General features: G+C 41.0%; 1 protein-coding gene across 7 annotated transcripts in view; it reads right to left on the bottom strand.

Annotated features, from left to right (window-relative positions):
* Positions 1 to 27,150, bottom strand: part of TLN2 (talin 2) — a 132,286-nt gene that overhangs the window by 12,688 nt on the left and 92,448 nt on the right. For 6 of the 7 annotated variants that reach the window (XM_058846572.1, XM_058846574.1, XM_058846573.1 and 3 more), the window contains 20 exons: positions 26,016 to 26,138; positions 24,669 to 24,812; positions 24,361 to 24,522; positions 23,109 to 23,249; positions 21,800 to 21,981; positions 21,226 to 21,358; positions 19,666 to 19,767; positions 18,769 to 18,939; positions 18,017 to 18,163; positions 17,075 to 17,176; positions 15,631 to 15,750; positions 13,968 to 14,114; positions 13,079 to 13,245; positions 12,173 to 12,356; positions 11,422 to 11,547; positions 10,999 to 11,115; positions 8,870 to 9,055; positions 5,020 to 5,127; positions 3,096 to 3,201; positions 1,356 to 1,480 (listed from right to left, as the gene is read on the bottom strand). In XM_058846572.1, the coding sequence (XP_058702555.1) occupies positions 1,356 to 1,480; positions 3,096 to 3,201; positions 5,020 to 5,127; positions 8,870 to 9,055; positions 10,999 to 11,115; positions 11,422 to 11,547; positions 12,173 to 12,356; positions 13,079 to 13,245; positions 13,968 to 14,114; positions 15,631 to 15,750; positions 17,075 to 17,176; positions 18,017 to 18,163; positions 18,769 to 18,939; positions 19,666 to 19,767; positions 21,226 to 21,358; positions 21,800 to 21,981; positions 23,109 to 23,249; positions 24,361 to 24,522; positions 24,669 to 24,812; positions 26,016 to 26,138 (2,793 nt within the window). The remainder of the gene's footprint in view (positions 1 to 1,355; positions 1,481 to 3,095; positions 3,202 to 5,019; positions 5,128 to 8,869; positions 9,056 to 10,998; positions 11,116 to 11,421; positions 11,548 to 12,172; positions 12,357 to 13,078; positions 13,246 to 13,967; positions 14,115 to 15,630; positions 15,751 to 17,074; positions 17,177 to 18,016; positions 18,164 to 18,768; positions 18,940 to 19,665; positions 19,768 to 21,225; positions 21,359 to 21,799; positions 21,982 to 23,108; positions 23,250 to 24,360; positions 24,523 to 24,668; positions 24,813 to 26,015; positions 26,139 to 27,150) is intronic. The other variant, XM_058846577.1, reaches the window with a different exon arrangement.

The raw sequence follows: 27,150 nt of genomic DNA, 5'->3' as shown, positions 1-27,150 counted from the left end.
AATGCCAAACAAACCAGTAAGTCACAAGCAGACTGGATACTCAAATTAATACATTAAATGATGAGCAGGTGTGAGAACTGCATTCACTGGGAAATTACAATGACCCTGGAAGGGCTCAGATCTTGGAAGGAAACTGCTCCATGGTTACCAGGCAACACACATGTGCTATTGTGCACTGATTGTATAGAAAAGGTGATGGTGGACTTTTCCATTCCTCAGACTCAGCCTGTGGAATCTCATTATAATGGACCACTTTTCTTTATAATCAAAATGGATGTACTTGTTAAAAAATGCAGACAAAGAGCATTTATTTTTCATGAGCTAATTTATTCCTATCACTAAGCAGAAAGTGGGAGGTGGGAAGTCCTCAAAGGCTGAAGCTTTCAAGAACTATTTAATCTGGTGATCCTAAATAACAGAATACTACCCTGCACCAATACAATCATCCAACACTGAATGGTCTTGAGGCTCTGCTTTTTAGAAAGACTTCTCATTAGCTTTACTTTGAAAGCAGTTTTGCACCTACAAAGCAGCATAAACAGGAATACAGATACATAGTGCTTTCCCAAAGTCAATTACACAGCCAAAATATGTGTTTCATTTTAAAGAGATGCAACATAGTAATTTCTACTAAAACCTGCCTGTTAACACCTGGTAAAAAGTAGCAATTCTCTGGGATCCACCAGTTTCATATATTCCCTCTGTACTGCATGTGAAAATAATTGGTTTAATTTTATAATATCTTCAGAGAATATTTGAAATGACCTGGCAACATGCAACACTACTTGATATCTTGATGAACTGTAATTTAATTTCCTTCAGGAAAATGACATAGAAGAAGACAGAAGATCAAACAACACATCAGATTCTATACTGAAACAGCTACTCTCTAAGCATGGCATAAAATGCTGGTTTTAGTCTTAGAAAATCCTGCAGGTCATTTACATTCTCTTGAATCCCAAACTGTGTTACTGCTGCTTTCTCCTGCTATACTTCACATATTCAGATGTGAACAAAGGGTCTCCAAAAGAAAGCAAGAAAGAATATGCTTGGAAACAGAAAGGTAAATAATCACCAGTAACGATGCCATAACTCTTACAAGCATTTCTAACATTTGGCTCTTCTTCCTTTGCTTACTTCTGGCTGGTGCTTGACTCCCTCCCTGAAAAGCACCTTTTTACCCTCTACCCTGATGGGTAAGTGCCACCCAGAGCAGCATTTTGTGGCTGAGGCTCAGGCAAGGTTTGATTGTTTACACCGTTATCGTGGCCAGTAGTGAAGTACACACCAAACAATGGGCAATGTGCACCCTCTGCCTTGCTAACCTCAAACAGACAATGGGGAGGGACACTCACCTTGGGCTTGGCTCTTGGTTTCAGCTGCTCTAACTTCTTTGCTGCAGCCTCAATTGATGCTGCAGCCCCTAAGAGCTCTGTCTCTGCAATAACTGTTGGGTCTTCTGGATCCACCCACTCTGTCCCTGAAATTAATGGAGATGGAGACAATAACTTCAGTGTCACTGTGAGCTGCCACTCCAACAGGGGGAACTGAAATTACACCTCAAGCGTCCAATACAGAATGTACATCGCAGAAAGCTGATTTTAGTGCCATAATGGCATGAAACCAGTGGTTTATGTCACAGAGAAGACTGTAAAGCAGAGGGGAAAGAAGTATTTAGCAGGATTATTCTGTCATGAAATTTATTTTGTGTAAGCAAAGAAGATTCAAAAAGGGATACTGTCCATACTGGGAACAAAACCAGCTGTCACTCAGCTTGTATTTATCAGAGGTCTTACTCAGATGGTTCCTAACTTGGCCAAGCCATGGGGTACGTTCAGAGTCTGACCCACTGGTAGAGAAAAGAGGCTACAGCCAACACAGTCCCCTCCAGCACACTTTGCAGTCACCCCTGCACAACCCTGGTAGTTTTGTTTCCTGGCAGTGCTTAGGGATGAAGTTACACACTTTTGGCAGTGTGTGTCTAACAGTGATGTAGAAAAGGCCAAAGCAGTTTCTGTATCACATCTGAAGGGCAACTTATTTTTCGCTGTTGACTTTTTGGCATTTCTTTTTTCCCAAAGAAATTCTGTAGATCCAGAAAACGAATACTTGGCTGGAAGTGGTTTCAGATTTTTGGAAGTTGTCAGTACATTATTATTTTTGATTTCCTAACACTATTCTCTGAACTACAAGACTCAGAAAGCATCCATGTTCTGAATTGAGAGAAACAATGAAACAGCCTGAAGAATTTCTTAACCTCTAAGGGCAAGATTTAAAAACCATTTCTCAGTTCAAATGCTGTACAGGATGAAGATGTTCTATATTAAACCCTAATACTGGCAGATAAACAGGGGAAAAACAAGGCAGAAAGTATAAATACAGTCAACCCCAAACTCATAAAATGCAGCAACTCCTCTCCTGAAAAAGGCATTTCAAAAAAGGTTAAAGCATTTACATGTTAATTTTCTTAGCAGACAATTTTATTGTGCACCTATAAATGAAAATAAGGAAAGAAAATTGTGAGTGGTTAAAAAACGTTTTACTTCCCACAAAAAAAACTTCTAAAGTGAATAAAGACATCCTCTACAGACAGCAAGTGAAAAATGAAATAAAAAGTGGGTTTTTATTTTAGTGAATATGAATTAAAATGCAAAAATTGCCAGAAATTAATAAATGTGTCAAAAGATGAGAATAATATAAAGATTTTAAAAAGCACTTAGTGAATAGAAGAAGTCTGATATTGGCTTGCCTTGTTAGCAAATAGAAACCAAAATTTTGAAATATAAAAGAGAATGCAGAAAAAGCTAAAGAATTCAATAAAGATGCTTGAACAGGAAAATAGCATAATGTAGACCACTGTTCTATAAAAAAGAGAGAAAATATTAAGAATATTAAGAGAAAAGGAGGGAAGAAAAAAATGGATTTGCATATATGCAAATTGTTTGTAGTTCAGATTAATTTCCAAGGATCATGTAACAGCAGGAAATAAGAGAGGAGACCCTGTAGAGTATATTACACAGAGTATCATCATCATCATCATCATCATCTGTGGAGCAGTGAGCACAGCACACTGGTAGCCCAGCTTCCCAACTCACCCTTCATTGCTTCTGCTGATTGGATAAGCTCTGTGACAGCACCTGCAACCCGCTTGGAGAAAGAGGCCAGCTGATGCTTCAGCTCTGGAGTTGCTTTTTGAAGAATCTAGAGAAAGAGAAGGCATTTTAGGAAGGATTCCAGAATGCTGGAAGATTCCCAAGGCACTCTAGTGAAAGATTGATTTTGTACAGCAGCTGTCTGAGAGCCCAGTGAGAGAGCTGTGACACAGTGAAGCACTAGGAGCAAATGCTCACACTGCAGTGTTGGATGCACACCAGAGAAGTGGCACTGCCCTGCACAGCTGCAGGAACTGACAGAGCTGTTGGAAGCTCCTAAACCTAGCACAGAGCAAACAAAGTCACTTTTGTGCCACTTGCCCAATGCAACCTCTACACAAGTTAATACACTGGCTTGAGAAGTTTTAGATACTGCATCTGACAACTCCTGCAACTAAAAAGTATCATTTTCAAAGAAATATGAAATAATATGAAAGAATATTCCTTGGCACCCCTGTAACCATCCCTAGCTTGACCACTGAAGGCATAAAGTGAATTTACTGACAACTGTATCACAGGGTGCCAGATGGACAAATTAGAGATTCCTAATCCCACATGATCTGGAGCTTCTGAAGGTGATAAATTAAATGAGATTGCAGACCCAGGGGTTCTAAACCACCAGAGTTTGCCAAGGCAGCCAGCACTGGGGAGGGGCAGGGGTACAAGGGGGCAGAACTTGCTCACAGCTTTAGGGCACTGAACTTAAAGAGGCTTAAGATAAGAAAGGCTTGTTACTTCAATAAAATGGAACATGCCTTTCCTACCTTAAGCCTCTTGACTTATGCAGAGAGAGAGAAAATGAACAAAATTTGATTCAAGTCTTTGGTCTGTTCAGACACTTAGTTTGAAACACATACTGCCAACATTCTAGGGGTCATATCTGAAAAATTCCCCACAATCCTCTAAACTAAAAATGGATCAGACATCTTATGCTAAATCAATTACTGCCATACAGCTCTAAGAATTCCACTAGCAAGTTCCAACTTTCTTGATCTATTTTACCTGCTAGTGGCAAGCACAACTGAGACTGTACTTTTATTTTATATATAAATTTCAGTGAGTTGATGCAAATAATTACACATGCTCTGTTCTCAGCAGAAAAACTGATCTGGGTTTGCTAATCTGCAGTTAGTGGCTGAAAATTTCAGTTTCAGAGACATTAATATGTCAGCTGAGAGCCACCTAAAAGAAATTGCTGGTCATCCATGAAGCTGAGAGCTGATTTAAGTCTTCTCCAGAAACTTCAATATCTCATAAATGTTAGTTCAAACATACTTTATTACTTCCTACAAAAGTAATAGCAACAGAAGAACAAATATTATGGGATAATTAATATATTATGTGATAATTATGTATGGTCAGGTAAAGCCAACTGACAGCAGGATTCATGAGCTGGGATCTGAGTGCAGAAGTTTTATGAGGAAGGCAGTGCTGGTGAGGGATTTTGGGATGACTTGAAGTATGGTGTGGCTGTGAGAGGCATGCAACAATGCCTTCATAAAGATTATGTAACCTCTTCAGTCTGGGAGACAGGCCTGTGCCTAATATGTCTAGTGTTTATTGTGGGCTTAAAAAACCACCAAAATGTCTTATTTTAATTTCTTTGTCAGGAACCTTTTTTAGGTTCAGATCTGTACTGCCTCCAGATCTGATCCAGTGTGCAGTTCCATTTAAGTAGTCCAGTATTCCTTCTGTCTCACAGTTTGAGCTCAAATACTGAGTTTCCTTTAGCTTGCTCTAACAACAAAACTTCATAACCTTGTGACAAATTGATAAAAATGTGTCACCAGCAGTCACTTTATAAAGAGGGCAGGGAGATGACTCTCCCTGGAAGCAACCCAGTATATGCATGCAGAGGACTCCTTACCAGGAGAACATGCTCCAGGAGTTCCAAGTATCCCAGGGTACATTCTGTTCCAAAGCGCAGGGCTCTCTCGCGAACTTCTTCACTCACATCTGGGTGATATGATGCTTGCTGAGAAGGCAAAACAACATCAGTATCCAAAGCAGCTCCCACAAGAGAAGATCAGCACAGAGATATGGGGGAAAGAGAAGGGAGGAGATTTTTATAGTGTGCAAATGACATTTGAGCTTAATGGTTGATAATTTCTGCTGTAAGCAAATGGTGCTGGAAGAACAGCAGAGCTCCAGTTCTGCAAAGGCTCATTAATGGTGTTAGCTTGATGGAGAGATTAAACACAGCAACAGCAGTGTGGAACCATCTGTTTAAATACAGAGAGAAGCTGCAGCACAGTCAGGTCTTTGTAAGGATTTCTACTAAGTGTAATGTCTAGCATCTGTCATAAGCCCAAATAATTCAATCATTTTATTTTTAATAAAAAGTGAAACCTGCAGCCTCTTCAAACCCTGTACTTCCTACAATAAACTTCTAGGGAACTTTTATTGAGCAGAAGTACCACTTGCTGCCAAGTGAAAGTTCCCAAAACACATAGCATTTCCTGTCACAGAACAGCTCCTTCCACTCCTGCAGCCTCTTATCTCCCGTTGGGATGGGGGATTATTTCACTGCTCGTTTATTTTCTGCCCTTCCTGAAGTCACACCATCCTGAGCCAGGGTCAGTGCTGGTCTCTTGGCTCCCTCTGCAGGGAAGTTCAGGATGAGCACAGCAAGGAAACAGCTGCCTCCCCCTCCTCATCCCACCACCCTGGCTGTGGGGAATTGAGATGGGAGGAACAGGATTCATTTTCCTCATCTCCAGCATACTTCAAATGAGCTGCCAAAAGGTTCAGAACAGTTTTGGTTTATTTTTTTTAATTTTCAATCAGGGTAAAGGGCCCCTGAGTGTTTCTTACACATACACTGTAAAGCATCCTAAAATGTCTCTTCTGCACCTAAATATTACTGTAGCACAGGGAATTAGAGTAAGCATCTGTAGGAGGGAAATATCAAGTTCCTTCTATGTTTTTCATACAGAGCCAAGACTGATATCAGAGTATTTTGGGAGCATTTTTAAGGTTCAGTATAAATTCCATATACTTCACAGCAGCCTAAAGAGGTGACAGAAGTCATTTTAGGAAATCATTTTCATAACCCAGAAACATCTGAACACACATCTCACTACACCAGTGAGGACTCACAACAGAAATATCTTCTCTTCCAGCCTTGGGCAGAAGGTCTGCCCAACCATCTCAAACTGAAACATGTCTGAAGAACCAGAACACACATTTGTTTCCTCATGCTGAGGCCTCCTTCACTCTCAGCCCTCATTTCCCCTCCACACGCTTCCCCAGCAGGAAGGCAGCACTACCCAGCCCTGGCACAGCTCCTGTGCCATCAGCACCCCTGGGTGCCCTGTGGAGGATGGGGTGTTTGAGGGGCTGCAGGGAGCTCCCCCAGAGCCATCTCTGCCCTGGCTGAACCAGCCCAGCCCTGCCCAGCTGCCTCCAGTGCCACCTGCAGCAGCCCAGCCAGTGCTGAGGAAAGGGGTGAAGTTGTTTCCCACTGTCCACTGCCCATGGAATGCTCTGAGTGGGTGCTTGCTTCCATTGCTTCCTATGGGTTTGATGGGATTTTCATATCTCTTTCCTTTTCACTAAAATAGTGATACCATGCACAGGTTAATTACTGCATTATTTTATACAAATATGTAATAAAAAGTTGTTACCTTAGGACCTACTCTAAATTTCAATAAATGTAATCATAGCATTTCCACTGACTTTAATAAGAGCTGTCTCAGCATCCTTATTGAATTATTATCCTATTTTGAAATAGCATCTGCTTACAAGACCTGAATTAGTAATGAGCACTGTAAATTCATCCACAGCAGCCCAAGCACCCAGACATCTATATAACTGTTAATTCAAACTCCTCATACAACTTGCCTTTGGCAATGGGCAGTTAAACAGAACTCATATTCCAATTCCTGATGCTGGGGAAGTCAGAACCATGTTCTGTACAATTCTACCATAGATCATATACATGCACTTTTGTCTTGGCCCAAAGAACATAAAAATCTGATAATTTATCAGTGCTAATTCTACAGAGTAGCTTAATATCACTATAAAACCCCTCCAGTGTTTGTCACAAAAGCCAAGTCCCATTGTATCACACAGCTTTTACAGCATAGTAGGGCTCAGGCTGCTGGTTCCTATCCCAAAAATTCAAGGAATGTGGCTTATCATGGAAATGCCATATCCAGTAATCAATTTATACAATTAATGGTGTAAAGATGTCTAAGACTGAGAAAAATTTGTAGAAACAAGATTTCCTAAATCAAGTCTGGTTCAAACTGTGTACTTAAAATATTTGTTAAATGCTACAGCTATTTTCTCATACATTTTAGATAATACATAAAATTAATATTCTTGGAGACTTTTATTCCTGTTTGTCCAATAAATGCTCTTGGTCTTAAGAAAGCAGACTAGATCTTAGGCTTGGCACTATATCATTACAGGCAAGTGAAAGGATTCCCAACCCTTTTCCTTTTGTAGACTCCTTTCTTTGTGAAAACAATTCCCTGGGAGATCACAAAAGCTTTTCCAGCATCCCAGACCTCCACTGTTCCATTTGCAGGAAGTTTCATCCTGTCAGACACTTACAATGCACAAACCATTCAGAATCATTAAATTAACTGGGAGAAAATGTGAACATAAAAACTTAAAAAAGGTATGTTCATAAATAAATGTTTGAAAGCATGTACTGGGCCATGCATGCATGAAAGTGTTTTATAACTTAGAGGATTCTATTCCTGAGAATCCTGTTTGGAAAGACAAATCTGAAGCATGCAAAGTGGTCAAGAATTGTTAGACACTAAAAAACTGCTACAAAACTAGGTCAATATAAAAATTTTCATTCAATACCTTTGTATAAAGTCAGTTCTAAATTAGAACTTGCACTTTTGAAAGGGGATAGTTTTTAAAACAAACATAACCCTTCTGTTTGGGCAGTATTAGGTTAAAAATCAATCTGGGACTGACGTAGGCAGTTAGGATCTGGCCAAATACTGAAAATCAGACCCCACACAGACAGCACCATTATTTCACTGTCACCTTCCATACCTGGAAAGACAAAAGTAAATAACTATGATTTACAGGCAAAGGCAGTTTACTACTACAGTCACTACTGAAAATTGAAAGGAATGAGATATTCATAATCCCATTTTTTAATAATTTATGCCTAGATTTTTTTTATCCTCAGAACAAAGCCAAATGGCTTAACAGTCATTTATGTAGCACACAGTGTAGAAAACAGAGCTACACTATATTCAGAGGGCGACAGCTATTTTTATAAAAAAATTTGCAACAAAAATTGCACACACTTTTGAAAAACAGAAAGGAAATTGAGCAAACCAACAGATTTAGTCAGGAGGAAAATAACTGTTAAGCATAGATCAGAGTGATTTCTTTCACCATTCCTTTCACTGTTCTAGGAATGCTGAAATTGTATTTGTGACCACAGGAATATTTGTATATTCTACTACTTGCCCAGATTGTCTTCTGACTGGAAACCAGGAAATTTCAGCTCAAATAGAATTCCTCATTTTCACAAAAAGAAAACAGTGAATATTACTGCTGGGGGTTTTTTTTGTGTGCATGGCACAAAAAATCCTTTCTGAGACAGGTTCCCTTAAAATTATCTTACCCATTAACTTTCTCATATGAAAAGCAGAAAACTGAACAAAATACATAATGTTCTATGGATTTCGAAGCACACAAACACAACAAGGTCAATCTTAGGCAAGGAAGGGAATCTTTACCTTACAAGCTGTTAGCATGTCAGCTACTGCTTTGCGGCTCAGATTTGCTGTAGCAATCACATCCTCCTGCCTGCACGAGTTCCCAGCTGCAACAGCTTTGGCAGTTGCCATGGTGATTCCTTTCGTCATCCGGATTGATTCTTCAGGTGTTGATGTCTTTTCTGGAACCTCGCTCGACTGAAACACCTGAAAGTAAAAGCAGAAGGAAAGTCTGACACCACTCAAGTCAAAGCAATCGTGAGGAAGAGACACCAAACGGAAGCAGCCTTTGAACAGCAGGAAATCAGAAACACATTTGGAGTACTTGGAGATCATTCCTGCTTGCCATGGGCCTGGATCTGATAAACCTGGATCTGATAAACCTGGATCTGATAAACCTGCTCACCTACAGACACCAGAAAGTAACAATAAGGTGATGGAAGGATACAATAAAAAAGGTTAACACCCATTCATCTCATCTGCATTGAACTACCCACATGACAGTTTACAGGCAGCTGTTCAGAGCCTTACCAGATGAAAAGAATTAACTGCTCCTTTCATTATATTCTTTTCTCATCCTGACTGCTGTTTAGGCTGGTTACTCACATGAGGAGATCCTTCCCCTGCAAAGGTTAGGCCCTACCATGTGCTTGTTGATAGCACAGAGCAGTAGAGACTGAACATCACCATTAAAGTATTCAAACGTGTCTTAAAAAAGCAGAGGTGGAGCGTTGTCTCTTAGGCTATATTTAGTCTCCCTTAGAAACCTAAAGATATAATTGTGCAGGGTGAATCATGTGAAAATAGTTCAAATTACCTAACAATACATGAATTCTGGAATACAGGAACTGTAGGAAGATATAGGTAGCAAGAGCTGAGCAACCTTACTTTGATTACGTATTTTCCTGAGCTTAGGTCTGTATTTGTTTTACCACTCTTACTGTGCAGGAGCAATTTGGAGTGCACAATTAAATCAGGAGGTTTCTTGATCACACACAGTGCAACCTAAGCAGGCCAGTTGTTTCAGAATGTCTGGACAAAAATGAGCCTGGTCCATCGTGTGCTCCCAGTTAATCAGTTTTTCACTTCATCTCTCCAGAAATAGAAGCAATGTTAAAAAATGAGTTCTAGTTATACATGTGAAGACATCCCTCAGTGTTGCTCAGAGTCAGCCCCTGAAATTCCAGATCAAGCCTGACACATTTTCTTGAGTACCTATGTGCCACTCTCTGGTCTCTCCATGAGTGAGATGACAACACCACAACCACAGGTCCAGCCCTTAGCAATGCTGACAAAAGAGGAACATTTCAAACAGATACCAGCCAAACTGAGAAATACAGGATAATGCACAATCCTCCAGTGACAGATCTGAACAGGTTTAAGCTCAGAGTTACAGGATGGGATGCAACAGCCAGGCCTTCATGAGGATAAATGAGAGTAACTTGGAAATACTGTACAGAACACGCCTGATCAGGTACCAGATCAGGTTTTATGACTGCCATATGAAATCCCCATGACTATAAACAGATATTTAAAAAGAAAATATTTTAAAATAAATTTCCTCATTACAACTGCTTTGCTCACACAGTGAAAACTGAATGTTTGATGGAGAGCATTTGACAAGACAAAATGACGACAGTGCAGTTATGGTGTAAGAATTGCTAATGAACAGCATGTGCAACAAAGCATTTCCTGCTGAAGACTGTGTCTACAGAGTTTATTTTACAAAAATGAACTGCAAGTAAAGGAAGGAAAAAATCAGGCTTCTTCACAAACATGCAGGTATTAATTTGTGTCACTCACTACTATGCTAGTAAAAAATCTCATGGTACATAACACCTGATTTTGGAGAGAATTCCACACTATCATTAATTCCTGCTGACACAGAATATCAATAGCAGGCCATGTATCACAGGTAGGATCTTTACATAATAAAGGAAAAATAGAAACAAGTTTAAACTACAGACACAGTATGAGAGTGATGCTGAGAAGACACTAACAAAGCCAGGATCAAAAAAAAGTGAACAGCTTCAGATCAGAAAACAGGACCTGTACTGAAAGCTTAAGGTCTAAAGAAAAAGGAAGCAGTTGCTCCCAGCTTTGTGTAAAGACGTACTTGCAAAACCCACTACAACTATTTAGCTCTGTACCGTGAGCTCCTGTTTGATGTACTCAATTGTGGCCTCAAGAGCTCTTGTTCCTCGAGTAGCTTCATCTTCTACTGCTTTAACAGTCTTCAAGAGGGATGTGACGTTTGTTACCATCACCTGAAGAAGAGAGAAGTGAAGACAATACCATGTGAATCCTTCCTCCTGTTTGTAGAGATGGCAGGGTATGAAGAAAGGTAAATTAAACTGAGAAGTGGTGTTACTTCTGATAGGACCTAAGAGACTTCATTAATTCTACTTGCTACAGGACTAAATGCCAGTTCTTGTGCTGGCCATGATACCATGATAATTGAATAAAGAAATGTGTTTTCAGGCAATCAGAAATTGCTGAAGTCAAAGTCCCACAAGTTTATCAAATGTGGTTACACAGACAATTTCCAATAAAATGTAAGAGTAAGGTTTTACCTTGGCAGCACCTTTCAGCTGGTACATGGATGGATCATCTGCTGGCTTGCTGGCAGCTCCTTTGGTAGCACCAATGAGATCAGAAAGGGCCTTTGCAACATCTTTGATAGCATTGATCAGAACAACCTATGGAATGAGAAACATTCCATGAGGCTCAGGCAATAAAGGCTGTCTGCATGAGGGTGTGATTTTTAGAACACAGCTAAAAAAATCCGTATTTTTTTCAAACATCTGCAATATGCTTGCCTGCCTCCAGTTTACTGAGATCCAAGCAAACAACTGAAGACATATTATGGGTAATCCACATGGAAAAGTTGTAGAGTTAATTGAAAAACAAGACAGATATAGCTGGGGAATGGCAACAGTTCTTCAGCCTACACAAATAATACAGTGCACAGTCCAGACATAAGCTGGATAAGCAGCTTTAAAGGACTGCAAGCTCTTCAGAACAAAAGTGGGATGAGCCAGAATTCCAACCACAAGTTAGTAAAAATGAGCCCAGTACTTTGCCAGAAGCATTCCAGATGGAACACGGGTGAAATGAAAGCAGAAGGGTTACACAAGGGCCTGAATAGTTTCACTCAATGCTTAAGGCTCTTGACTGTATTCTAAACAAGTGACAGCTGAGTAAACCCAGGAAAGTCCCAGAGGAGATGAACAATGTTGTGTTGCTTAAAACATAAGTTACACAAAGTTCAACAAATGAAAAGTGCTCTCTGTAAGAGCATCAGAAAATCTTAAAATATCTCACCTGTGTTTCAGGATCATCAGATCCCAAGCTAGCTGCTCCCAATTTTACTACCTCGGCAAGCTGAGTGATGGTGTTAGCAGATGACTGAGCTGCTTGGGCCAGTTTGTCCTGACTTGAGGCAGCACCAGAAACCAACAATTTTGTGTCTTCAACTAAAGCTTTTGCTGTTTTCAGGATATTTTCCCTGTAGCAAAAAGAATAGGAAGCAGAGAAGGAGTGGAGAAGGAGAATAAGGGAAAAATGTGTTTTCCAGTGTTGTGGTGACTAACAGCTACATGAAAGAGCTGATCTAAATCATCATACCAGTGTCCATTCATAACATAACATATGTCAAGGGTGTAAGTTAAAAACCAAACCAAAACAACAACTATTAAAAAAGCAGCAGAGCATTTAGGGTAAATGTAGGGCAGTGTAATAAAAACAGCCCATCTTGAGAAGAAATAGATTGGGCAGTAGTATTGAAGAGCATTGTATTTGAATACTAAAAGAAAATCTGGCCATGCTATGAGAAAAGTACCAGATGTTGAACATCCATATTGATCAGCATATTGTAAGAAAAACAAAAGTAATCACAGGTGAGGAAGGTAGAAGGAAGAATGGCAACAGGAACAGAGAGTATGTCCTGGTCAGGGGTCCCCACCACCCTCCCACCCATATCCATGTCTTGGCATGTCAGGACAGCAAATCCAAAGCAACATCTGGGTAAAGGAAGAATTAATTTTGAACATGCAGTTCACAACCAAGTCAAGTCCCACATTTCCTATTTCTCCTCTCACTCCCCTGCCTCATTCAATTTCATTAACAGGAATCCAAAAAGGTAAAAATTTTTCTCCATGTCCATTCCCTTCTGCCAGTTCCACTGTTCCCCTGTGCATGCATTCTTCCATCTTTTTCAGCAACACTGACCTGTGATCTGCAAACGATTCATTGTTCTCAGCATTAAGGGTTCCAGCAGTAGCAAACATGATAGTGGTGTCCAGATCTGCAATTATCCCAGACACAGCACTGGCTGCAGTAATACAGGCTTGTGTGCCTTTGTTCCCTGCCTGGAGGGCAGATAAAACCAAAGACACCTAGAAACAACAAAAAGCAACAAACAGAAAGTTAGTCCTGTGAATTATTACTACTCTATCAGCTTTAACTTTACTTACAAGGTACTGTCTACCCTGCCTTAAGGTGGAATTGTCACTACTCCTGGGATACTGAAATTGGTACAGCTGAGAGCACATTAACAAAGATTGAATGAATTTGGTGAAATCTGAAAGCCACTGGCACCAACTCCCAGTGCTTGTCTCCAACAATAGGAGAGAGATGTCATAAAAAAGCTCCAACAAAACTACCCAGGACATTTATTTGAAGGGGATGTTTCCAAGGAACAAGAAGCCTGACAGAGATTGAGGATGCAGTTCTAGGCAGTTACTGTGACCCTCTCCGAAAAGGGGAGCAGATTGCAACATGAAACAACACATCACTGACCAACCTCACAGTAACTGTGGCCAGGGAGTGCCTCATAAGGCACAAGAGCCATCTCACATCTCAGGATATTGTTTTGGACCAATCTCCCTCTGACAGGAGGTTGAAGTTTTATTTCAAGGCCTGAGGAAGGACAAATCATGGGCTAATCTGGCACATGAACACTGAATACTTGAAAGAAAATTAAGACCTTTGGGTAATTCAGACACTACTGCAGTACAATGCAAAGTTAAAAGAAACAGTTTCCTGAATCCAGTTTGGTTCACTCCCAGTGGAAGCTTGGTAGACAAACATCATGGGGTAACAAGGAAAGCTATTTTACCTTTTCTGTGACAGCACGAGCACATTCTATCAACTCCCTTTTGGTGTAGCTGTCTGTAGGGCAAATCTGGAGAGCTCCAGCTTTTTGCACAAGAAAGATGCACCCATGGCCAAGTTCCTGCACCCGAGTCTTGATCTGGAACCCGATCTGGATGGTAAAGAAGGCATAGGGAAAAAGGAAGAAAGAAGAAAGCAATTAAATAAATGTCATGCAGGTACACTGTGTCAACAGAAATGGAAACACTGTGTCTGGTGAATATCAATATTCCTCCCACCACTATATCCTCTGCAAAGATCAGGAAAAAAGCACAGATGTAATTCCAGCTACGCATGAAGCACAACCCTATAAAAGGCTCCCTGATGAAACAGGGCAAGAATGACCCTGAGCCTGGGAAAGAGAAGGGGTCAGGCCAAGTCAAACAGACATAACTCAAGCACACACAACTTCACATTTACACAACACTACCACATGGTCCAGAACTGTCCTGTCAGTGTGAGCTCTACTCAAGGTATGTGCAACAGGTAAAAAGCACACAGTACTGTACATTGCTGAAACTGGATCAAAAAATATGTAAGGATGAGGTTCTCTTTGCTTGGTTTTGAACCTTGCAGTCTTCACTCTCCAGAATCAACCACATCCATGTGGAGCACTGAATCCTGCTATTACTGCTTCTGATTTATTAATAATCCGAAGATGTGTGGTCCCTGTTTTGAAACATGATAATTGTACTTCCTGCATGTATGCCATCATTCCAGTGTGATTTGGGATTAATACATGAGCAGGAATCACAGCCATTAGTATCACAAATGGAATTATTTTAACCTCAGGCACAAAGTAACATGCAGAAATGGCAATTCAATTTAACAACACTGAACCAAGTGTAAGCCATTGCTTTTTACATAGCTACTGAGCACAAAACGTTTAAGTATGTGTATCAGCAGGGTGTGTAAGCACTAGGTCAAAAACTCTTTAAAGGACTTTCATGTAGATAATCTGATACATCTGGAGAAGGTAAGATACCCTCTGACCCCATCTTGACAAAGTTTGTCTATGCTTCAGTAAGAAGAGAGGGATGAAAGACCTGTGCAGTTGTGCTCAGACAAGGTGCAGCAACTCCCACAACAGGTTAATGCAGCCGAGGTGAACAGCCACCCTCCTCACTTAGCACAAGACAAGTAAGATGCTTCTCTCACATCACATTCCAACTCTGAGCTTTGGAGGATGTCCTTCAACAAAGATGTGCTCCAAATGCTTGCATGAATCTCACTTTCAGGATAGGAAGTTATACTTAAAATCACTTACAGGCAAGATAAAAAAAGCATATACGTATTTGTAACTTGCAGGTCATAACACGCAAGACTGAAGGAAAGCCACATAGTAACAAGTTAAAAGTTTTAAGAGTTTTCTTTGTATTTGCAAGTTGCCTGTAGGTGAAAGCCCCAAGTAATTTAGGAGGTTCTGTTGTGGTCAGTGGAATTATCTACTTTTATCCTGACCTGTTTCTTTCTAAAGCCAGACAGAGGTTTTGACAAAGGGTTTCTGTTCTTTGATGGGGCAATTCTGAAAACAAGGCTTGTCACCTTTACTGTGTTCTTCACAGTAAAAGAACCCTCTTGTTAACACCACCGTGTACAGAGAATAAAGAGGTCTAAAAACTGCAGACCTCCTCTGGTTCTGCTGTAGCTGCAGCCATTCGGCCCTGGAGAGCCAAATGCCCATAGTCATTGGTCATTTGCGATGCAAGTCCGCCCAGCTCCTCCGGGTTAGTAACCGACTTAGTCATCTGAAACAAGAACACAGGCAAGAGAAAAAGAAAATTGACAGGCATGAGAATAACTTGTTAATACACCCCAGATTAGAAGCACACTCATCTGTTTTGGCCACGCTGATAAAATGGGGTAATCCACTTGCCATGGAAGGGATGTGTCTCCAGCAAGAATTCCAGAGGAAACTCAAGCAAACATGCTTTATTAGAGTCATGGCAACTGGGCAGCTGCTGCACATACAGAGGAATCAAAGAGCAGCAGTTAGAGCCAATACTTCACTCCCTTTGACACACAGGGGCCACTGGCCAGGTACAGTTATTCAGACTGGGAAGGAAAGTGGGGTTTGTGTGCCACAGCCACCTTATATTGTCAAAGGTAAGCTAACCCCCATCAGCCTCAGCTGAGATGTGGAAGCATGGAAATGGAAAACATCTGAGGACCAATGCAAAACACATCTCAGATGAGGGAACAGGATGGAGAAATACTCAGGATGACACAATGTCTCAGCAGAATGTCAGTACAAAAAACTGAATCTCTCTTCAGTAAACTCCTATATTTTAACAGAGATAGTTCTTCTGTCTCAAATTAATGTAAGTAAAAACAATGGAGGTCCATCCCTGGGACAAAACTAGCTTTAGACAAATTTCTACTTTTATAGATAGCAGAATCATGGACCTGTCTTGACTGCAAGAACAATCGACTTTGTGGAAAATCCTGTCTGTAGCACTCATGAGCAGTCACCTCAATTCTCAACAACAAATTAGCAACCACAGTACTGCTCCAAGTGAAAACACATTTTGCATTTCTGTGAAACACAAGTCAAGAAAAAGCTCAATTCAACAGGTGTCACTTTTTTTTAAAGCCAGGTGAGTCACAGAAAGTAAAGGAAAGGACAGTGTTGGATATTAATCTGCATTCATTCATTGAGCATTATAGGGCTCTGTAAATACTGATGTTATTTCACTGGCTACATGAAACAATAAGTGTGAGAGTATCCTGAAGCTACTGATAAACAAAAGGTGGCATTTCAGCCCAATTAAATGGGCTGATGAAAAAGCATGTGGTTTTCCTTTATTTTTCCTCAAAAATGAGACAAATAAAGAGCTTTTGTGCAGAAGAGCCACAATACAATTCAGTGCTTCTCCTGTAGAGGACCCCTCTATGATCACACCACTAAGATGCATGAGTTAAATCAGCAAAATCATCACTCCTTTTGCTCCATTACACCAAAAGAGAGAAGGTTATTGAAAATTTGATGATCAAAAGTGTCTCAGCACTGAGCAAATAATTCCACATTCCTTATGTACACTGAGATTGAACCCTTTTAAGGAAATTTCTTACCATTTCCTGTGCTGTAACAGCAATAGCTTTAGAATATTTCACCACAGTGGTCTGATAATCAACAAAAGTTCCTTTTGGATCTGGAGGTGTACCTTCATCCAGCTGCAAGACAGAAGGAAAAACACAGCATTAAAAAGTCACAATAAACAGCATACTGTACAGGCAATGGTAAAATTGTATTATATATTCAATTCAATGATCTCCTCTCTCTCAAGATATGCAAGTGAAAATAGTGCACCAGGATGTACAGAGAAGCTCAGCAAATACTTGAGCCCAGGTTATGAGCGTGGAAGATACAGAGAACGTACAGTGCAAAATTTTTGAGCATGAGGTCTGCTTCTCATGCAACATCAAACAATCTGCTCTTCTCAGCTAAGAGAGAAAGGAAAGTGCAGCAGTTACAAACCAAAATGTTCATGCCAGAAGATTATGTAAAATTTCTTTATGTGCTAAAGTCTTCAATCTTTAAGTAAGGATAGAAAAAGCCAAACATTTGGACTGAACTCATGTACACTTTGCAACTATACATCTTCAGCAGAATGCATTACAAAGCACAGCAGAGCATTTCAGGCTTTGACATCATCTTCTCTGAAAGTAACTTGCTTCAAGGTTGGCCTGCTATTCATTTAAGAGACTAATATGAAAGATAAGTGGAAAAAAGGAAGCAAAAATAAGAGGACACTTGACCTAAGATAATAGTTAAATGCCAGAATATTACTGAACAAACTATTTTGTAGGAATTCTACTGACAGGTACCATGCAGGTTGTAAACATGAGCACCATGGCCCACATCAGTTTTATTTTACAATATGTAAAATCAAATCATCTTCAGGTTTCCTATGACAGCATTTCATGACTGACCACTGAATCAGTACCAGTTTGTCCAAAGCTCTGCAATGTGGATCAGCTTTCAAGCACAAAGAATACAATTTCTGTGCTCACCTTGGTCATTGCCTCTGCAATCGAGTCCACCATACCTCCAACCATGCCCACTTCACTTGCAGCTTCATTTAAAGTGACCATGATGTCATCAACAGCCTCCTTCATCAGCTGAGCAGCCTCGGTGATGGCATCGTGAGTATGAGATGCCTGGAGGACACAGAATGAGAAAACCAAGATAGAGGATGCTCTCTCTCCAAAACAACATGTGAATCAGAAGAATAAGAAATTAAAACAGTAAAGGTGTTGAAAATAACACTTCTGGGCAAAAATGACAAGTAAAACACTGCAAAAAAAGTGGACAGAACAGAACTTGTTAACTCCTATAAGGAGCAATGGCACTTGACACTTTCAGCCTCAGGTGCCACAGTCATTTTAAACATCCTCTAAAGATGCTGGCTCCCTGTAAGGTGCAAATCACACCTGAGTTATGAACAGTTGTGTGCTGCTGGTCTTTCCTAGCTCCCCATCCCATCGGGTCATGTACCAGACAAGCCCTGGTTTTTAACCACTTGCTCTCTCTGCGAGAGCCTAGATAGCTGCTCTCATACCCTGACTTTGTGTCCCCTGAGAGGATACTGTGAGAAGACTGGAATCCTGTCTTGGAAAAATGTTTCCACTCTCAGGAGACATCAGAGAGCTGTCACTGACACTTTGACTGCAAACATACCCCTTGACTGTACAGCAGGTATGTGCTGGGTTTTCTGCCAAACTTGCCTTCCTCTCTCACCCTTAATGCTGCACAACCACCTTACCTTGGGGTTTCCTCCCCCTTCTTTGGCAGCATACAGTATCTGTAAGGCAGATTCTGCTAGAGTCTTGCTCTGGTCCAGCACAGTCATCTGTTGCTGATGATTCAGTGTCTTGGATGCCACACCAACTGCAGCTGAAACAAGGGGTTCGAAGTAACTCGCCAGCTGTGTTACCTATGAAAGCCAGAACAGCCCCAGAAAGCCATTAACCACATTTCTCAGGTGAAAGTGAGAGAAAACACATTCCCTGTTTACCACTGAGGTGTGGGTTAGCTCAAGGAGCACAGTGCTTCTGCACTGTACAGCACTGAGTCAGGATCATGTGCCCAGGGATTGTGCCTCCCCTCACTGTCCAACTCCTTTGCAAAGCCACACATCTCCTCCTCCCTTGAGCTGATATGGAACTGCTCAAGAGTGTCACAGGAGCCACATGGGCATCCCTGAAAACCATCTCCTCTGGGCAAGGGAGGAATCTCTCAATCTTTGTTGCCTCTATGCTTTTTACTCTCAAGAATATATCATAGGATGAGAATTTGCTATGTAAGAAACTTCTAAATCTTGCAAATAACCATTGCAAATATGCTTTTGGTATGTGCATTCTAACATTTGGGTTTTTTTGACAGACATCTTATAAGCATGACCTTGACTCTACTTACACTCCATATAACAGAGGAAGACATTTACACAAAGCCCTAACCAAAAACCACAGTGAGAGTATCTTTCTGCTGGCCCAAAATGTATAAAGGTTTATTTGATCTTGGCTCTGGGTATTTGAAAATTCCATATTTTTTCTCCTTAAAAATGTTTTTTCTGCTCTCCCATAGGAAGGGAAACTGCTATGAAATTGGGGTCTTCCTTAACATTCAGCTGTCCAAGATTTCAAATGCCTTTTGAAAGTACCTTGTGCCCCAGCTGAGCTGCCTCTCCCCGAGCTGCAGTGGCTATGGGATCGATGAGGTGCCCAATTTCCTGTACAACTGATGTCAGCTGCTCCTGTAGAGCCTAAAAGAAAGAGAAGTTGTCAGTTGCTATCACAGCTGTTCTCTTATCCAGTTGTACCACACTTGACAATCACCCTCAGACCAGCCAACATCCTCAAAGCTGTTCAAATCACCTGCTGTGGCAGAATGCAGAAATCCACACTGCTCGTTTTCCTCACTTACTGCCTCATTTCTTCTCCCTACCCTCTTACAACAGCAGCAACCCTGTCATGGGCCTGCTCCTCCTGGGTTTGTATGACAAATCTGGGGAGAGAGTGCTGACACAGCAAACTCAGGGGTAGGTGTCCCTTCTCACTGCAATGTGATCAAGGCCTCCCTAACACCTCTCCAAACTATTTGTGCCCTGACAAAGATTTAGTATCACTGCACCAATCAGAAAACTGTCAGGAGCACTGATTTAAGTGTGAAGAAACGTTTTAAAAGGAGAAAATACAGTGCAAGAAAAAAACTCTGCTGCAAATTTTGAAGCTAGTGGGAGAAATCCACTGGCAAAGGAAAAATGTCATTTCTGAAGGACAGAGATAAGGAGTGACTTCCTGAATACAATCTGCAGGACAGGAGTAAACATATTAAAAGCATATTAATGGCCTGGTCAAGATAAAAAATACTGGCTTTTAATTCAGAGGCACTTAGTATCTTGGCAGCCATCAGGATTAAGGTCACTCACATGACAGGCAAGAGAAAAAAATATTATTTTTGCACATTGTTACATTCCTTTACTGCTTTATAAATAACTGCCATTTTTGGTAGAATTTACTTCAGCTCAACATGGTGAACATGGTAACTTCATCATTTCAATAAAAATAAATTACAACATAACTTCATCAACAAAAATGATTTATGACATATTTCCTGCAGTGACTTCTTTTGCACAGCTTCATTTGGTCTGACAGGTTTCTAGTATGCAGTGTTACAGCCCAAAGAAACCACCCCAATAAACACATAATTTCAAGAAGCAACAGCATGAAAAGACATAAATACCAAGATGAGAATCTCAACGTGAGTTGAGACATGGAAGAGGGCAGAGAAGAAAGTGAACATATCCTAAACTTGAAATTTCACTTATTAAAGGGCAAACTAGGCATTAAGAAAAAAGAAGGCTTGCATTTATGTCATTGGACTTCTAGTAATAGACAAGCTTCAGAAACAAATTCAGTATGAATCTTCAGAAACTAATCCTGGCTTCCACATGGCAAAACACCACAAAAACTCTATCAGTCTGTCATATCAGCATAGAAGTCAGAATAATATGTGGGTGGCAGTGAAAAATAACCACTTTCAGCCCTGCTATTCCCTTGTGATTCTGGGATCTCTGGAGAAGTGACACACTTTGGTCTGAGTAGGACTTTGCCTAGAAAGACCCCAGTAAGGCCACTTCTCCCCTCAGTGGCAGTGGATTGTGCTGTGATTGAGCAGCAGGGTGTCCAGCACTCCTCTGTGCCTGTGCTCTCTGCCTCACCTCCACGGAGATGTCATCCCTGGTGGCCAGGCTCTGGCTGACAGCAGCGAGCGAGGCCTGCTCGATGTCCCTGATGCATCTGTTGATCCCATCGATGGAGAAATCACATTCTCTCTGTCCTGGGGCCTTGTCCCTGCAAGACAGAGACACTCAGCTGAGCACAGTGGCAAGGGGCAGGGTCTTTCCTGAATGCACACAGGCCCACTTTAAAATAAATAAAAAAATGAAAAAAGCTGTTTCCCATGTATTGCATGTTGGTACACAATCTACATGGAGGCAGTATGAGCTAGTGTTCATTTCCTACAGCATTCTTTATTACATTTACCTTGGAGTGAATTGGGGGTGGAACCAGAACAGGAGAACAGAATACAAACACAGAACACCCTGTGCTGCAGGGTGCTGCAGTCATCAATCATAATTAAACATCCAGTGTAACTGTGGAGATATTGTGCATCACAGACTAATTTCCATCCGTGAAAAATAACACAGTGCTAATGGCCTGTGCTTTATGGCTTTATGTGCTAATGGCATTTTTGCTTTATGAAAAGTTGCTCAATTACTACAAAAGACATACCTGATAGAGGTAATGAGACTCTTGATAGAATCTGAGACTGTATGGGAATGCCCTGCTAGTACAGACCATGTAGGAGGGTCTTTGGGATTGATAGCCAAAGAACGGGCAGTTTTGATCAATAAAGATGAGCTCTCCAACATTGTCTTAGCAGAAACCAGAATTGGCTCCTGTGCTCGTGATCCCTGTGGTCAGGAAGGTACAAGAACAAAAAGAACATTTAAATTATAATTTATTTGAGTTCATCCACACTTTCTGCTCGTAAAAGTCTAATTAACAGCATTAAAATGGAATTATAATTTCCTCCATTGTACTATTTATATTCACAGATAGTCAACACAGAAATAAAACAAAAATAATCAATCCAACAGCTTTCTCTGAAATGTACTTAAGAAATGTCTCTCAAGGTAAGAAATGCCTTTTCCAGCTGAGAAACAAGAGAAAACAGTGACACTTGTCTAGTTGCAGACAACAGAAAAATCACTGAAAATACACTTTGTCACAAAAATTGTTGTCACCAAGAGATGTGACCTTTCCCCAGTCAGACTACTAGCTCCAAGTGATGATTGATGACTCTTGACTGGGTTATCATCTGTGTATCTATTTTATTGCCAATAATCTGCTAAACCCAGGTACCACAGACTTGGAGGACACGCTTAGATCTCAGTTACAGCCCCACAGATGTAAGATTGCAACAGGTACTGCATCATCTGATATTGCCACCTGGATCAGAGCCTGACAAAAGCAGGAAGCAGCCCTTGGAGGAGCAGGCAACACATGACCTCTACTCCAAAGCTTTTACAAAGCTTGAGGGGTTTGCTTTTTTATCTCTTTTCCCTGTGAAAAAAACACCAAACCCAATGAATACTTTTATTAATCTCTTCACATTCTATTCTGCTGTAGTTACACAGTTTGAGGATGGAGAACTTGTGGGCAAAAAGGAAAAAACCCAGCAACACCCCTTTGATTCTTTTCAGAACTAACTAGGTTCCATTTGTTAAAACTGCTCTTGAGGGAAAACCAAAGGGGATATTTACTATTGTATTGCATAGAAGAATCCAGCTACTAAAACATGCAAATCACCTATGCTGCATGACTCTGCTAATAGCAGACTTGCAGCACTTTCTGTAACCAAAATGTGCATCCTACTGGTAGAAAAGTCAAGGTCAGAGGTTAAACAAAAGACAGCAGAATGCCCTGTGAACACCCAGAAACCCAATACTTTGACGTCTTTGCACTCACTCTCTTCCAACATGTGATTAATTCAACATTTTCAACTTTCAGAGGATGGAAATGCAGTATCCTGCCTTACCTCAACGCTGATCTGTGCTGGGATGCTGACAAATTCTGGGTTTGAAGCAAATGCTGTCAAATTTTCCACAGCCTCTATTAAAGGTGCAGTGGCAATTCTGCACTTGTTGCGGTTCTCCTCTGAGAAATCTCCATCCAGTGCCTGGAAATCAAATCAGGATTGAGCTCTGTCTGAATGGGTTTCTTCAGCAAAATTGAAGGAAGATGGTTTAAGTCTTCCTAGTTTTAAACCGCTGCGTGTTTATGATATTTGAAAGCTCCTCCACCAACAAGATTGATGCAAAGAATGGGATCTTTCAGGTGTGTGTTTCTTTCCTCAGCTTGTTACTGACTTCAAACTTTAAAATTCTGCAGGTTTTCTGTCACTGCAGTCCAATGAGTCTCTCAAATCTCTCTTCAATGAGACTCAAGCCTCTCAAGAGCCCCAGGACCTCACACTGGAAAAGGTGGAAGGGGCTAACTCTCACCTTTTTGTGGTTTGTGAAGGTTGTAGTTTCCTATGGACTGATTTTGAAGTTTTTCAGTTATTTCTGTTTTAAGCAAACCAGTAATATATTGCTCTCATTTTCACCCAAGTCAAACAATCTCTCTCACAATCTCAGAATAAACATTTCAGCTAATGAAATCAGATTAGATCACTTAATGGCTTCCAGAAGGGTTCGGAATTGTGAATTCTCCATGGCTTCACAAGTATTCTGCTTGCATGAAAAAAACCTACCCCCTACCAAATTACTGGCAAAAATCTGGAAAATAAAAGGTTACTATTAGCAGGAGACTACTAGCAACATAAATGGCTTCTGTTTGGTTCCCATTATTATTTATTTCTTTTTTTTTTCTCCTGTAGATAAGGTAAAGCTCTCAGAAATAGCTCCAAAAAATTCCATATACTGGGGAACTGAACACCATTAAAAACCTTTACATTCAGTAGTTTGTAGATTATTCTTATGGTGAAAGCTTATTAAATACATCAGTCCTAAGGGGTTTCATATTGGATGGGCCAAGCTGCCTCTCCTAATATTTAAACTTCCCAATTTTTTTCATCTTGAATTCAGCAGTTACACCACTGAACACATTTTCCAATTCAGATCTTCAAAAATTTTATTAGTGATTTTTTAAACAATGCATATCCAAGAAGGTAAAAAGATATTCCTAACTGTTCTGATTCTGTCTCAACAGGGGGGAAAAAAAAACCAAACAAGAAAACCCCAAAAATCACAAAGGAAGAAGGAAGCACAGTTAAGCAGCATTTGTACCTTGATAGTTTTAACCAGGTTAGCAGTGCTGTTTGCAACTTCCTTGGCAGACTGCACAAAGTGTCTCTTGGCAACAGGATTTGCTGTTTTGGACGAAGCGATGCGACAGGCGTTGCACAGAGCAGACGTGTGCTTGGCCACAATTGTGGCAGCTGATAGGACCTGTAAAAAGCAGCACAGAACAGGGATCATGTCAGAGGGGTGGGACAGGAACCACACTGCAGCTCTGCAGTGTCCAAAGGCAGGCAATGGAGTCACACCAAAACGCCTGTGACAGGGGGGGTGTCCCTGCAGTCCTCTGGCATCACCTGCGATGGGCTGCTGGCGGGATCCACCAGGTTCTGACAAGCCATCTGGATCGCTTGGTTGGCACGGGCAAATTGAATTGGGTCAACAAGGCCCTGCTGACCTGCCTGGCTGTTTGGATCTGAGATACCCACCAGGTAAGCAGCCTAGAAATGGGGAAAAGAAGAAAACAAGCCTATAAATCATGCTAAATCTGTCGAGGATCTCTGCTGGCCATATGTCATAGCACATGGTGGTCAGAGATTATTCAGAAATCATACTGTGAAACACAATTACCATTTATTTTCTGCAATACATCTCCAGAGTCCACTGAAACCAAGAAAACATACCCTTCTGCTTGAGAAATTTAATTAATTGAAACAAAATGAATAGTCCACTGTTTAGATGGCTGCTATCCCTGAAAACATTACTTGTCACTTGCACGGCCAATGGAGAGAGCTTTAGTAGTTACAGGTACTGGCAAGTTATTTACAGTATTAGCCATGGTTGGAGGCAGTGGGGGCTTTTTGTCAAGGCTACAAAAGTGATCCAGCAAAGGCAGGATCCTGCTGCTGAGTGCAGGTCCCACCAGGCCTGCAGCTGCTGGTCTCACTGCAGCTCAGGGGTCTGATGGCCAACCTTACCTCCCCCTCTCAGTTAGAAGTTTCATGCCTCTCAACAACCACAACTTAACTGAACTGTCACAATCATATATGAAGTATTCCTCATATCTATTACAGATACAATTATCTGCCACCTTAATATGCTAGTAAGGCAACTCAGAGTCAGCTGTGGAGGAGATTTAGTCCATACCAAGGCATTACACGTTTGGGGAAATCAAGAAGGTTTTCAGATGCAGAGTATGATCCCCCACAGCCAAATCCTTCACCAAGGTGACTGTATGAGCTCTTTATAGTTCACTCAGTTATCAGATCAGTGAAACCATAGAGATCAGACCCTAATTTGTTGCAGCAGCTTAAGAATTTTGGTTATTCTAAAAGTATCTCAACAGCTGAAATGGTTTTCTTCTTGGTTCCAATGGTGGAAATTTGTAGTGCTTTTAAGAGCTTTTACAAACTAGAAGTCGATTCACTGTTTTTAACTGTGGTTTTTTTGTTCATTTCTCTATAATAGTTCTGAGCTTGAGCTACAAACACGAATTCCATATGTGGCAGCTTTGCTTTATCCTCAGCAAAGCCTCCTTCTAAAAGTTATTTCCCTTCCTTAGAAAATGTGTGTTATTGTGCTCTGCACAATTTCTGTGGACCTACATGGAACACACCATGACATACAAAGTCATCACTTGTTTACAAACCCAGAACATGAGCTTGATAAAAACTTAATTGCTTTACAGCCTTTCAGTCTCTTACCTGAGCTGCTGCCTCTGTGAGGCCACAAAGAGCCTTGGATGCAACTCCAACACATTCTCCAAAGACTAAAAGATCCCCAGTTTTTGCATTCTGGGAAATGCCCGCCATTGATTCTCCAAGAACCTCAGAAATTAAAAAACAAAGTTATCTTCCAAATATGCATCCCTACCACTTAGAGGCAAGCAATTGCTGGCCTTAAACCAATTTTGGGCCACAACCCCCCTGGGCTTGGCTTCCAGAGTTTTTAGATATCACCAAGCAGGGCCCATTCCTCTGTGTGGTATGATGGATCAGGCATGCACACTGACACTGGACTGCCAAGGAACATGAGCACCACCACAGCTCAAATGACATGAGGGTATGGAATTAACCATCATTAGTTTTGCTGTCATCCATTAGTGCTCACAGCTAACCTGGCACTAGGTGCATTTCACAGACTGCAGAATATGACAGCCAGTCCTGCAGATGCTGTGGCACATCCAGGATCATCTGTCTTTATAACCAAACTCACTGAAGCTGAGTGGAAATGAAACTGCACCTAGACTTCTGGAACCATCTCAGTGTCAGAATGCACATGAATTCCCACATTACTGTCCCACTGAATTCAGTTCACTTGGGCTTAAAATTCAAAATGAGCTCTGGCTGCAGTAGAGCATTAGATGCAAGATAACACACATGCACTGGGTACTCTTTCTTTTAGAGAAGGAACATGAGACAGTTCCAACACATCAGATAATAAGGACACCAAAAGCCAGCTTCAAAGAAAGATGTACAGCACGGTTAGACTAAAAATAATTGAAGAGGTTTCCCACAGGTTTTCTGATGTGCTGGGGTGTCTGGACTGCTCAGACATTTATCAAAGCTGTTCTGCACACAACAATACAATGGGGTTTCATTGCCAAGCCCTCCCATTCATGCTTTGGGCTGTTCTAACTTAGTTGCAGTCAAAATACAGCACCCCAAAGTATGACATGCTGTCTAGTGCACAGGAGAAGCTTTCAGAGCATTGTGTACCAATCACTTCATTAAAAATTTCTTACTGAGGCAGCACACCTTCTGAGTGACCAAAACCTGAAATTAGCTGTAAGAGATGTATCTCCAGCAGAGTTTATCAAGGAGTGTAGCACACATTTTA

Source organism: Poecile atricapillus, chromosome 11 (genome assembly GCF_030490865.1).
Source record: "Poecile atricapillus isolate bPoeAtr1 chromosome 11, bPoeAtr1.hap1, whole genome shotgun sequence".
Lineage (NCBI taxonomy): Eukaryota > Metazoa > Chordata > Aves > Passeriformes > Paridae > Poecile > Poecile atricapillus.
This window is presented reverse-complemented; position numbering and strand designations above follow the sequence as displayed.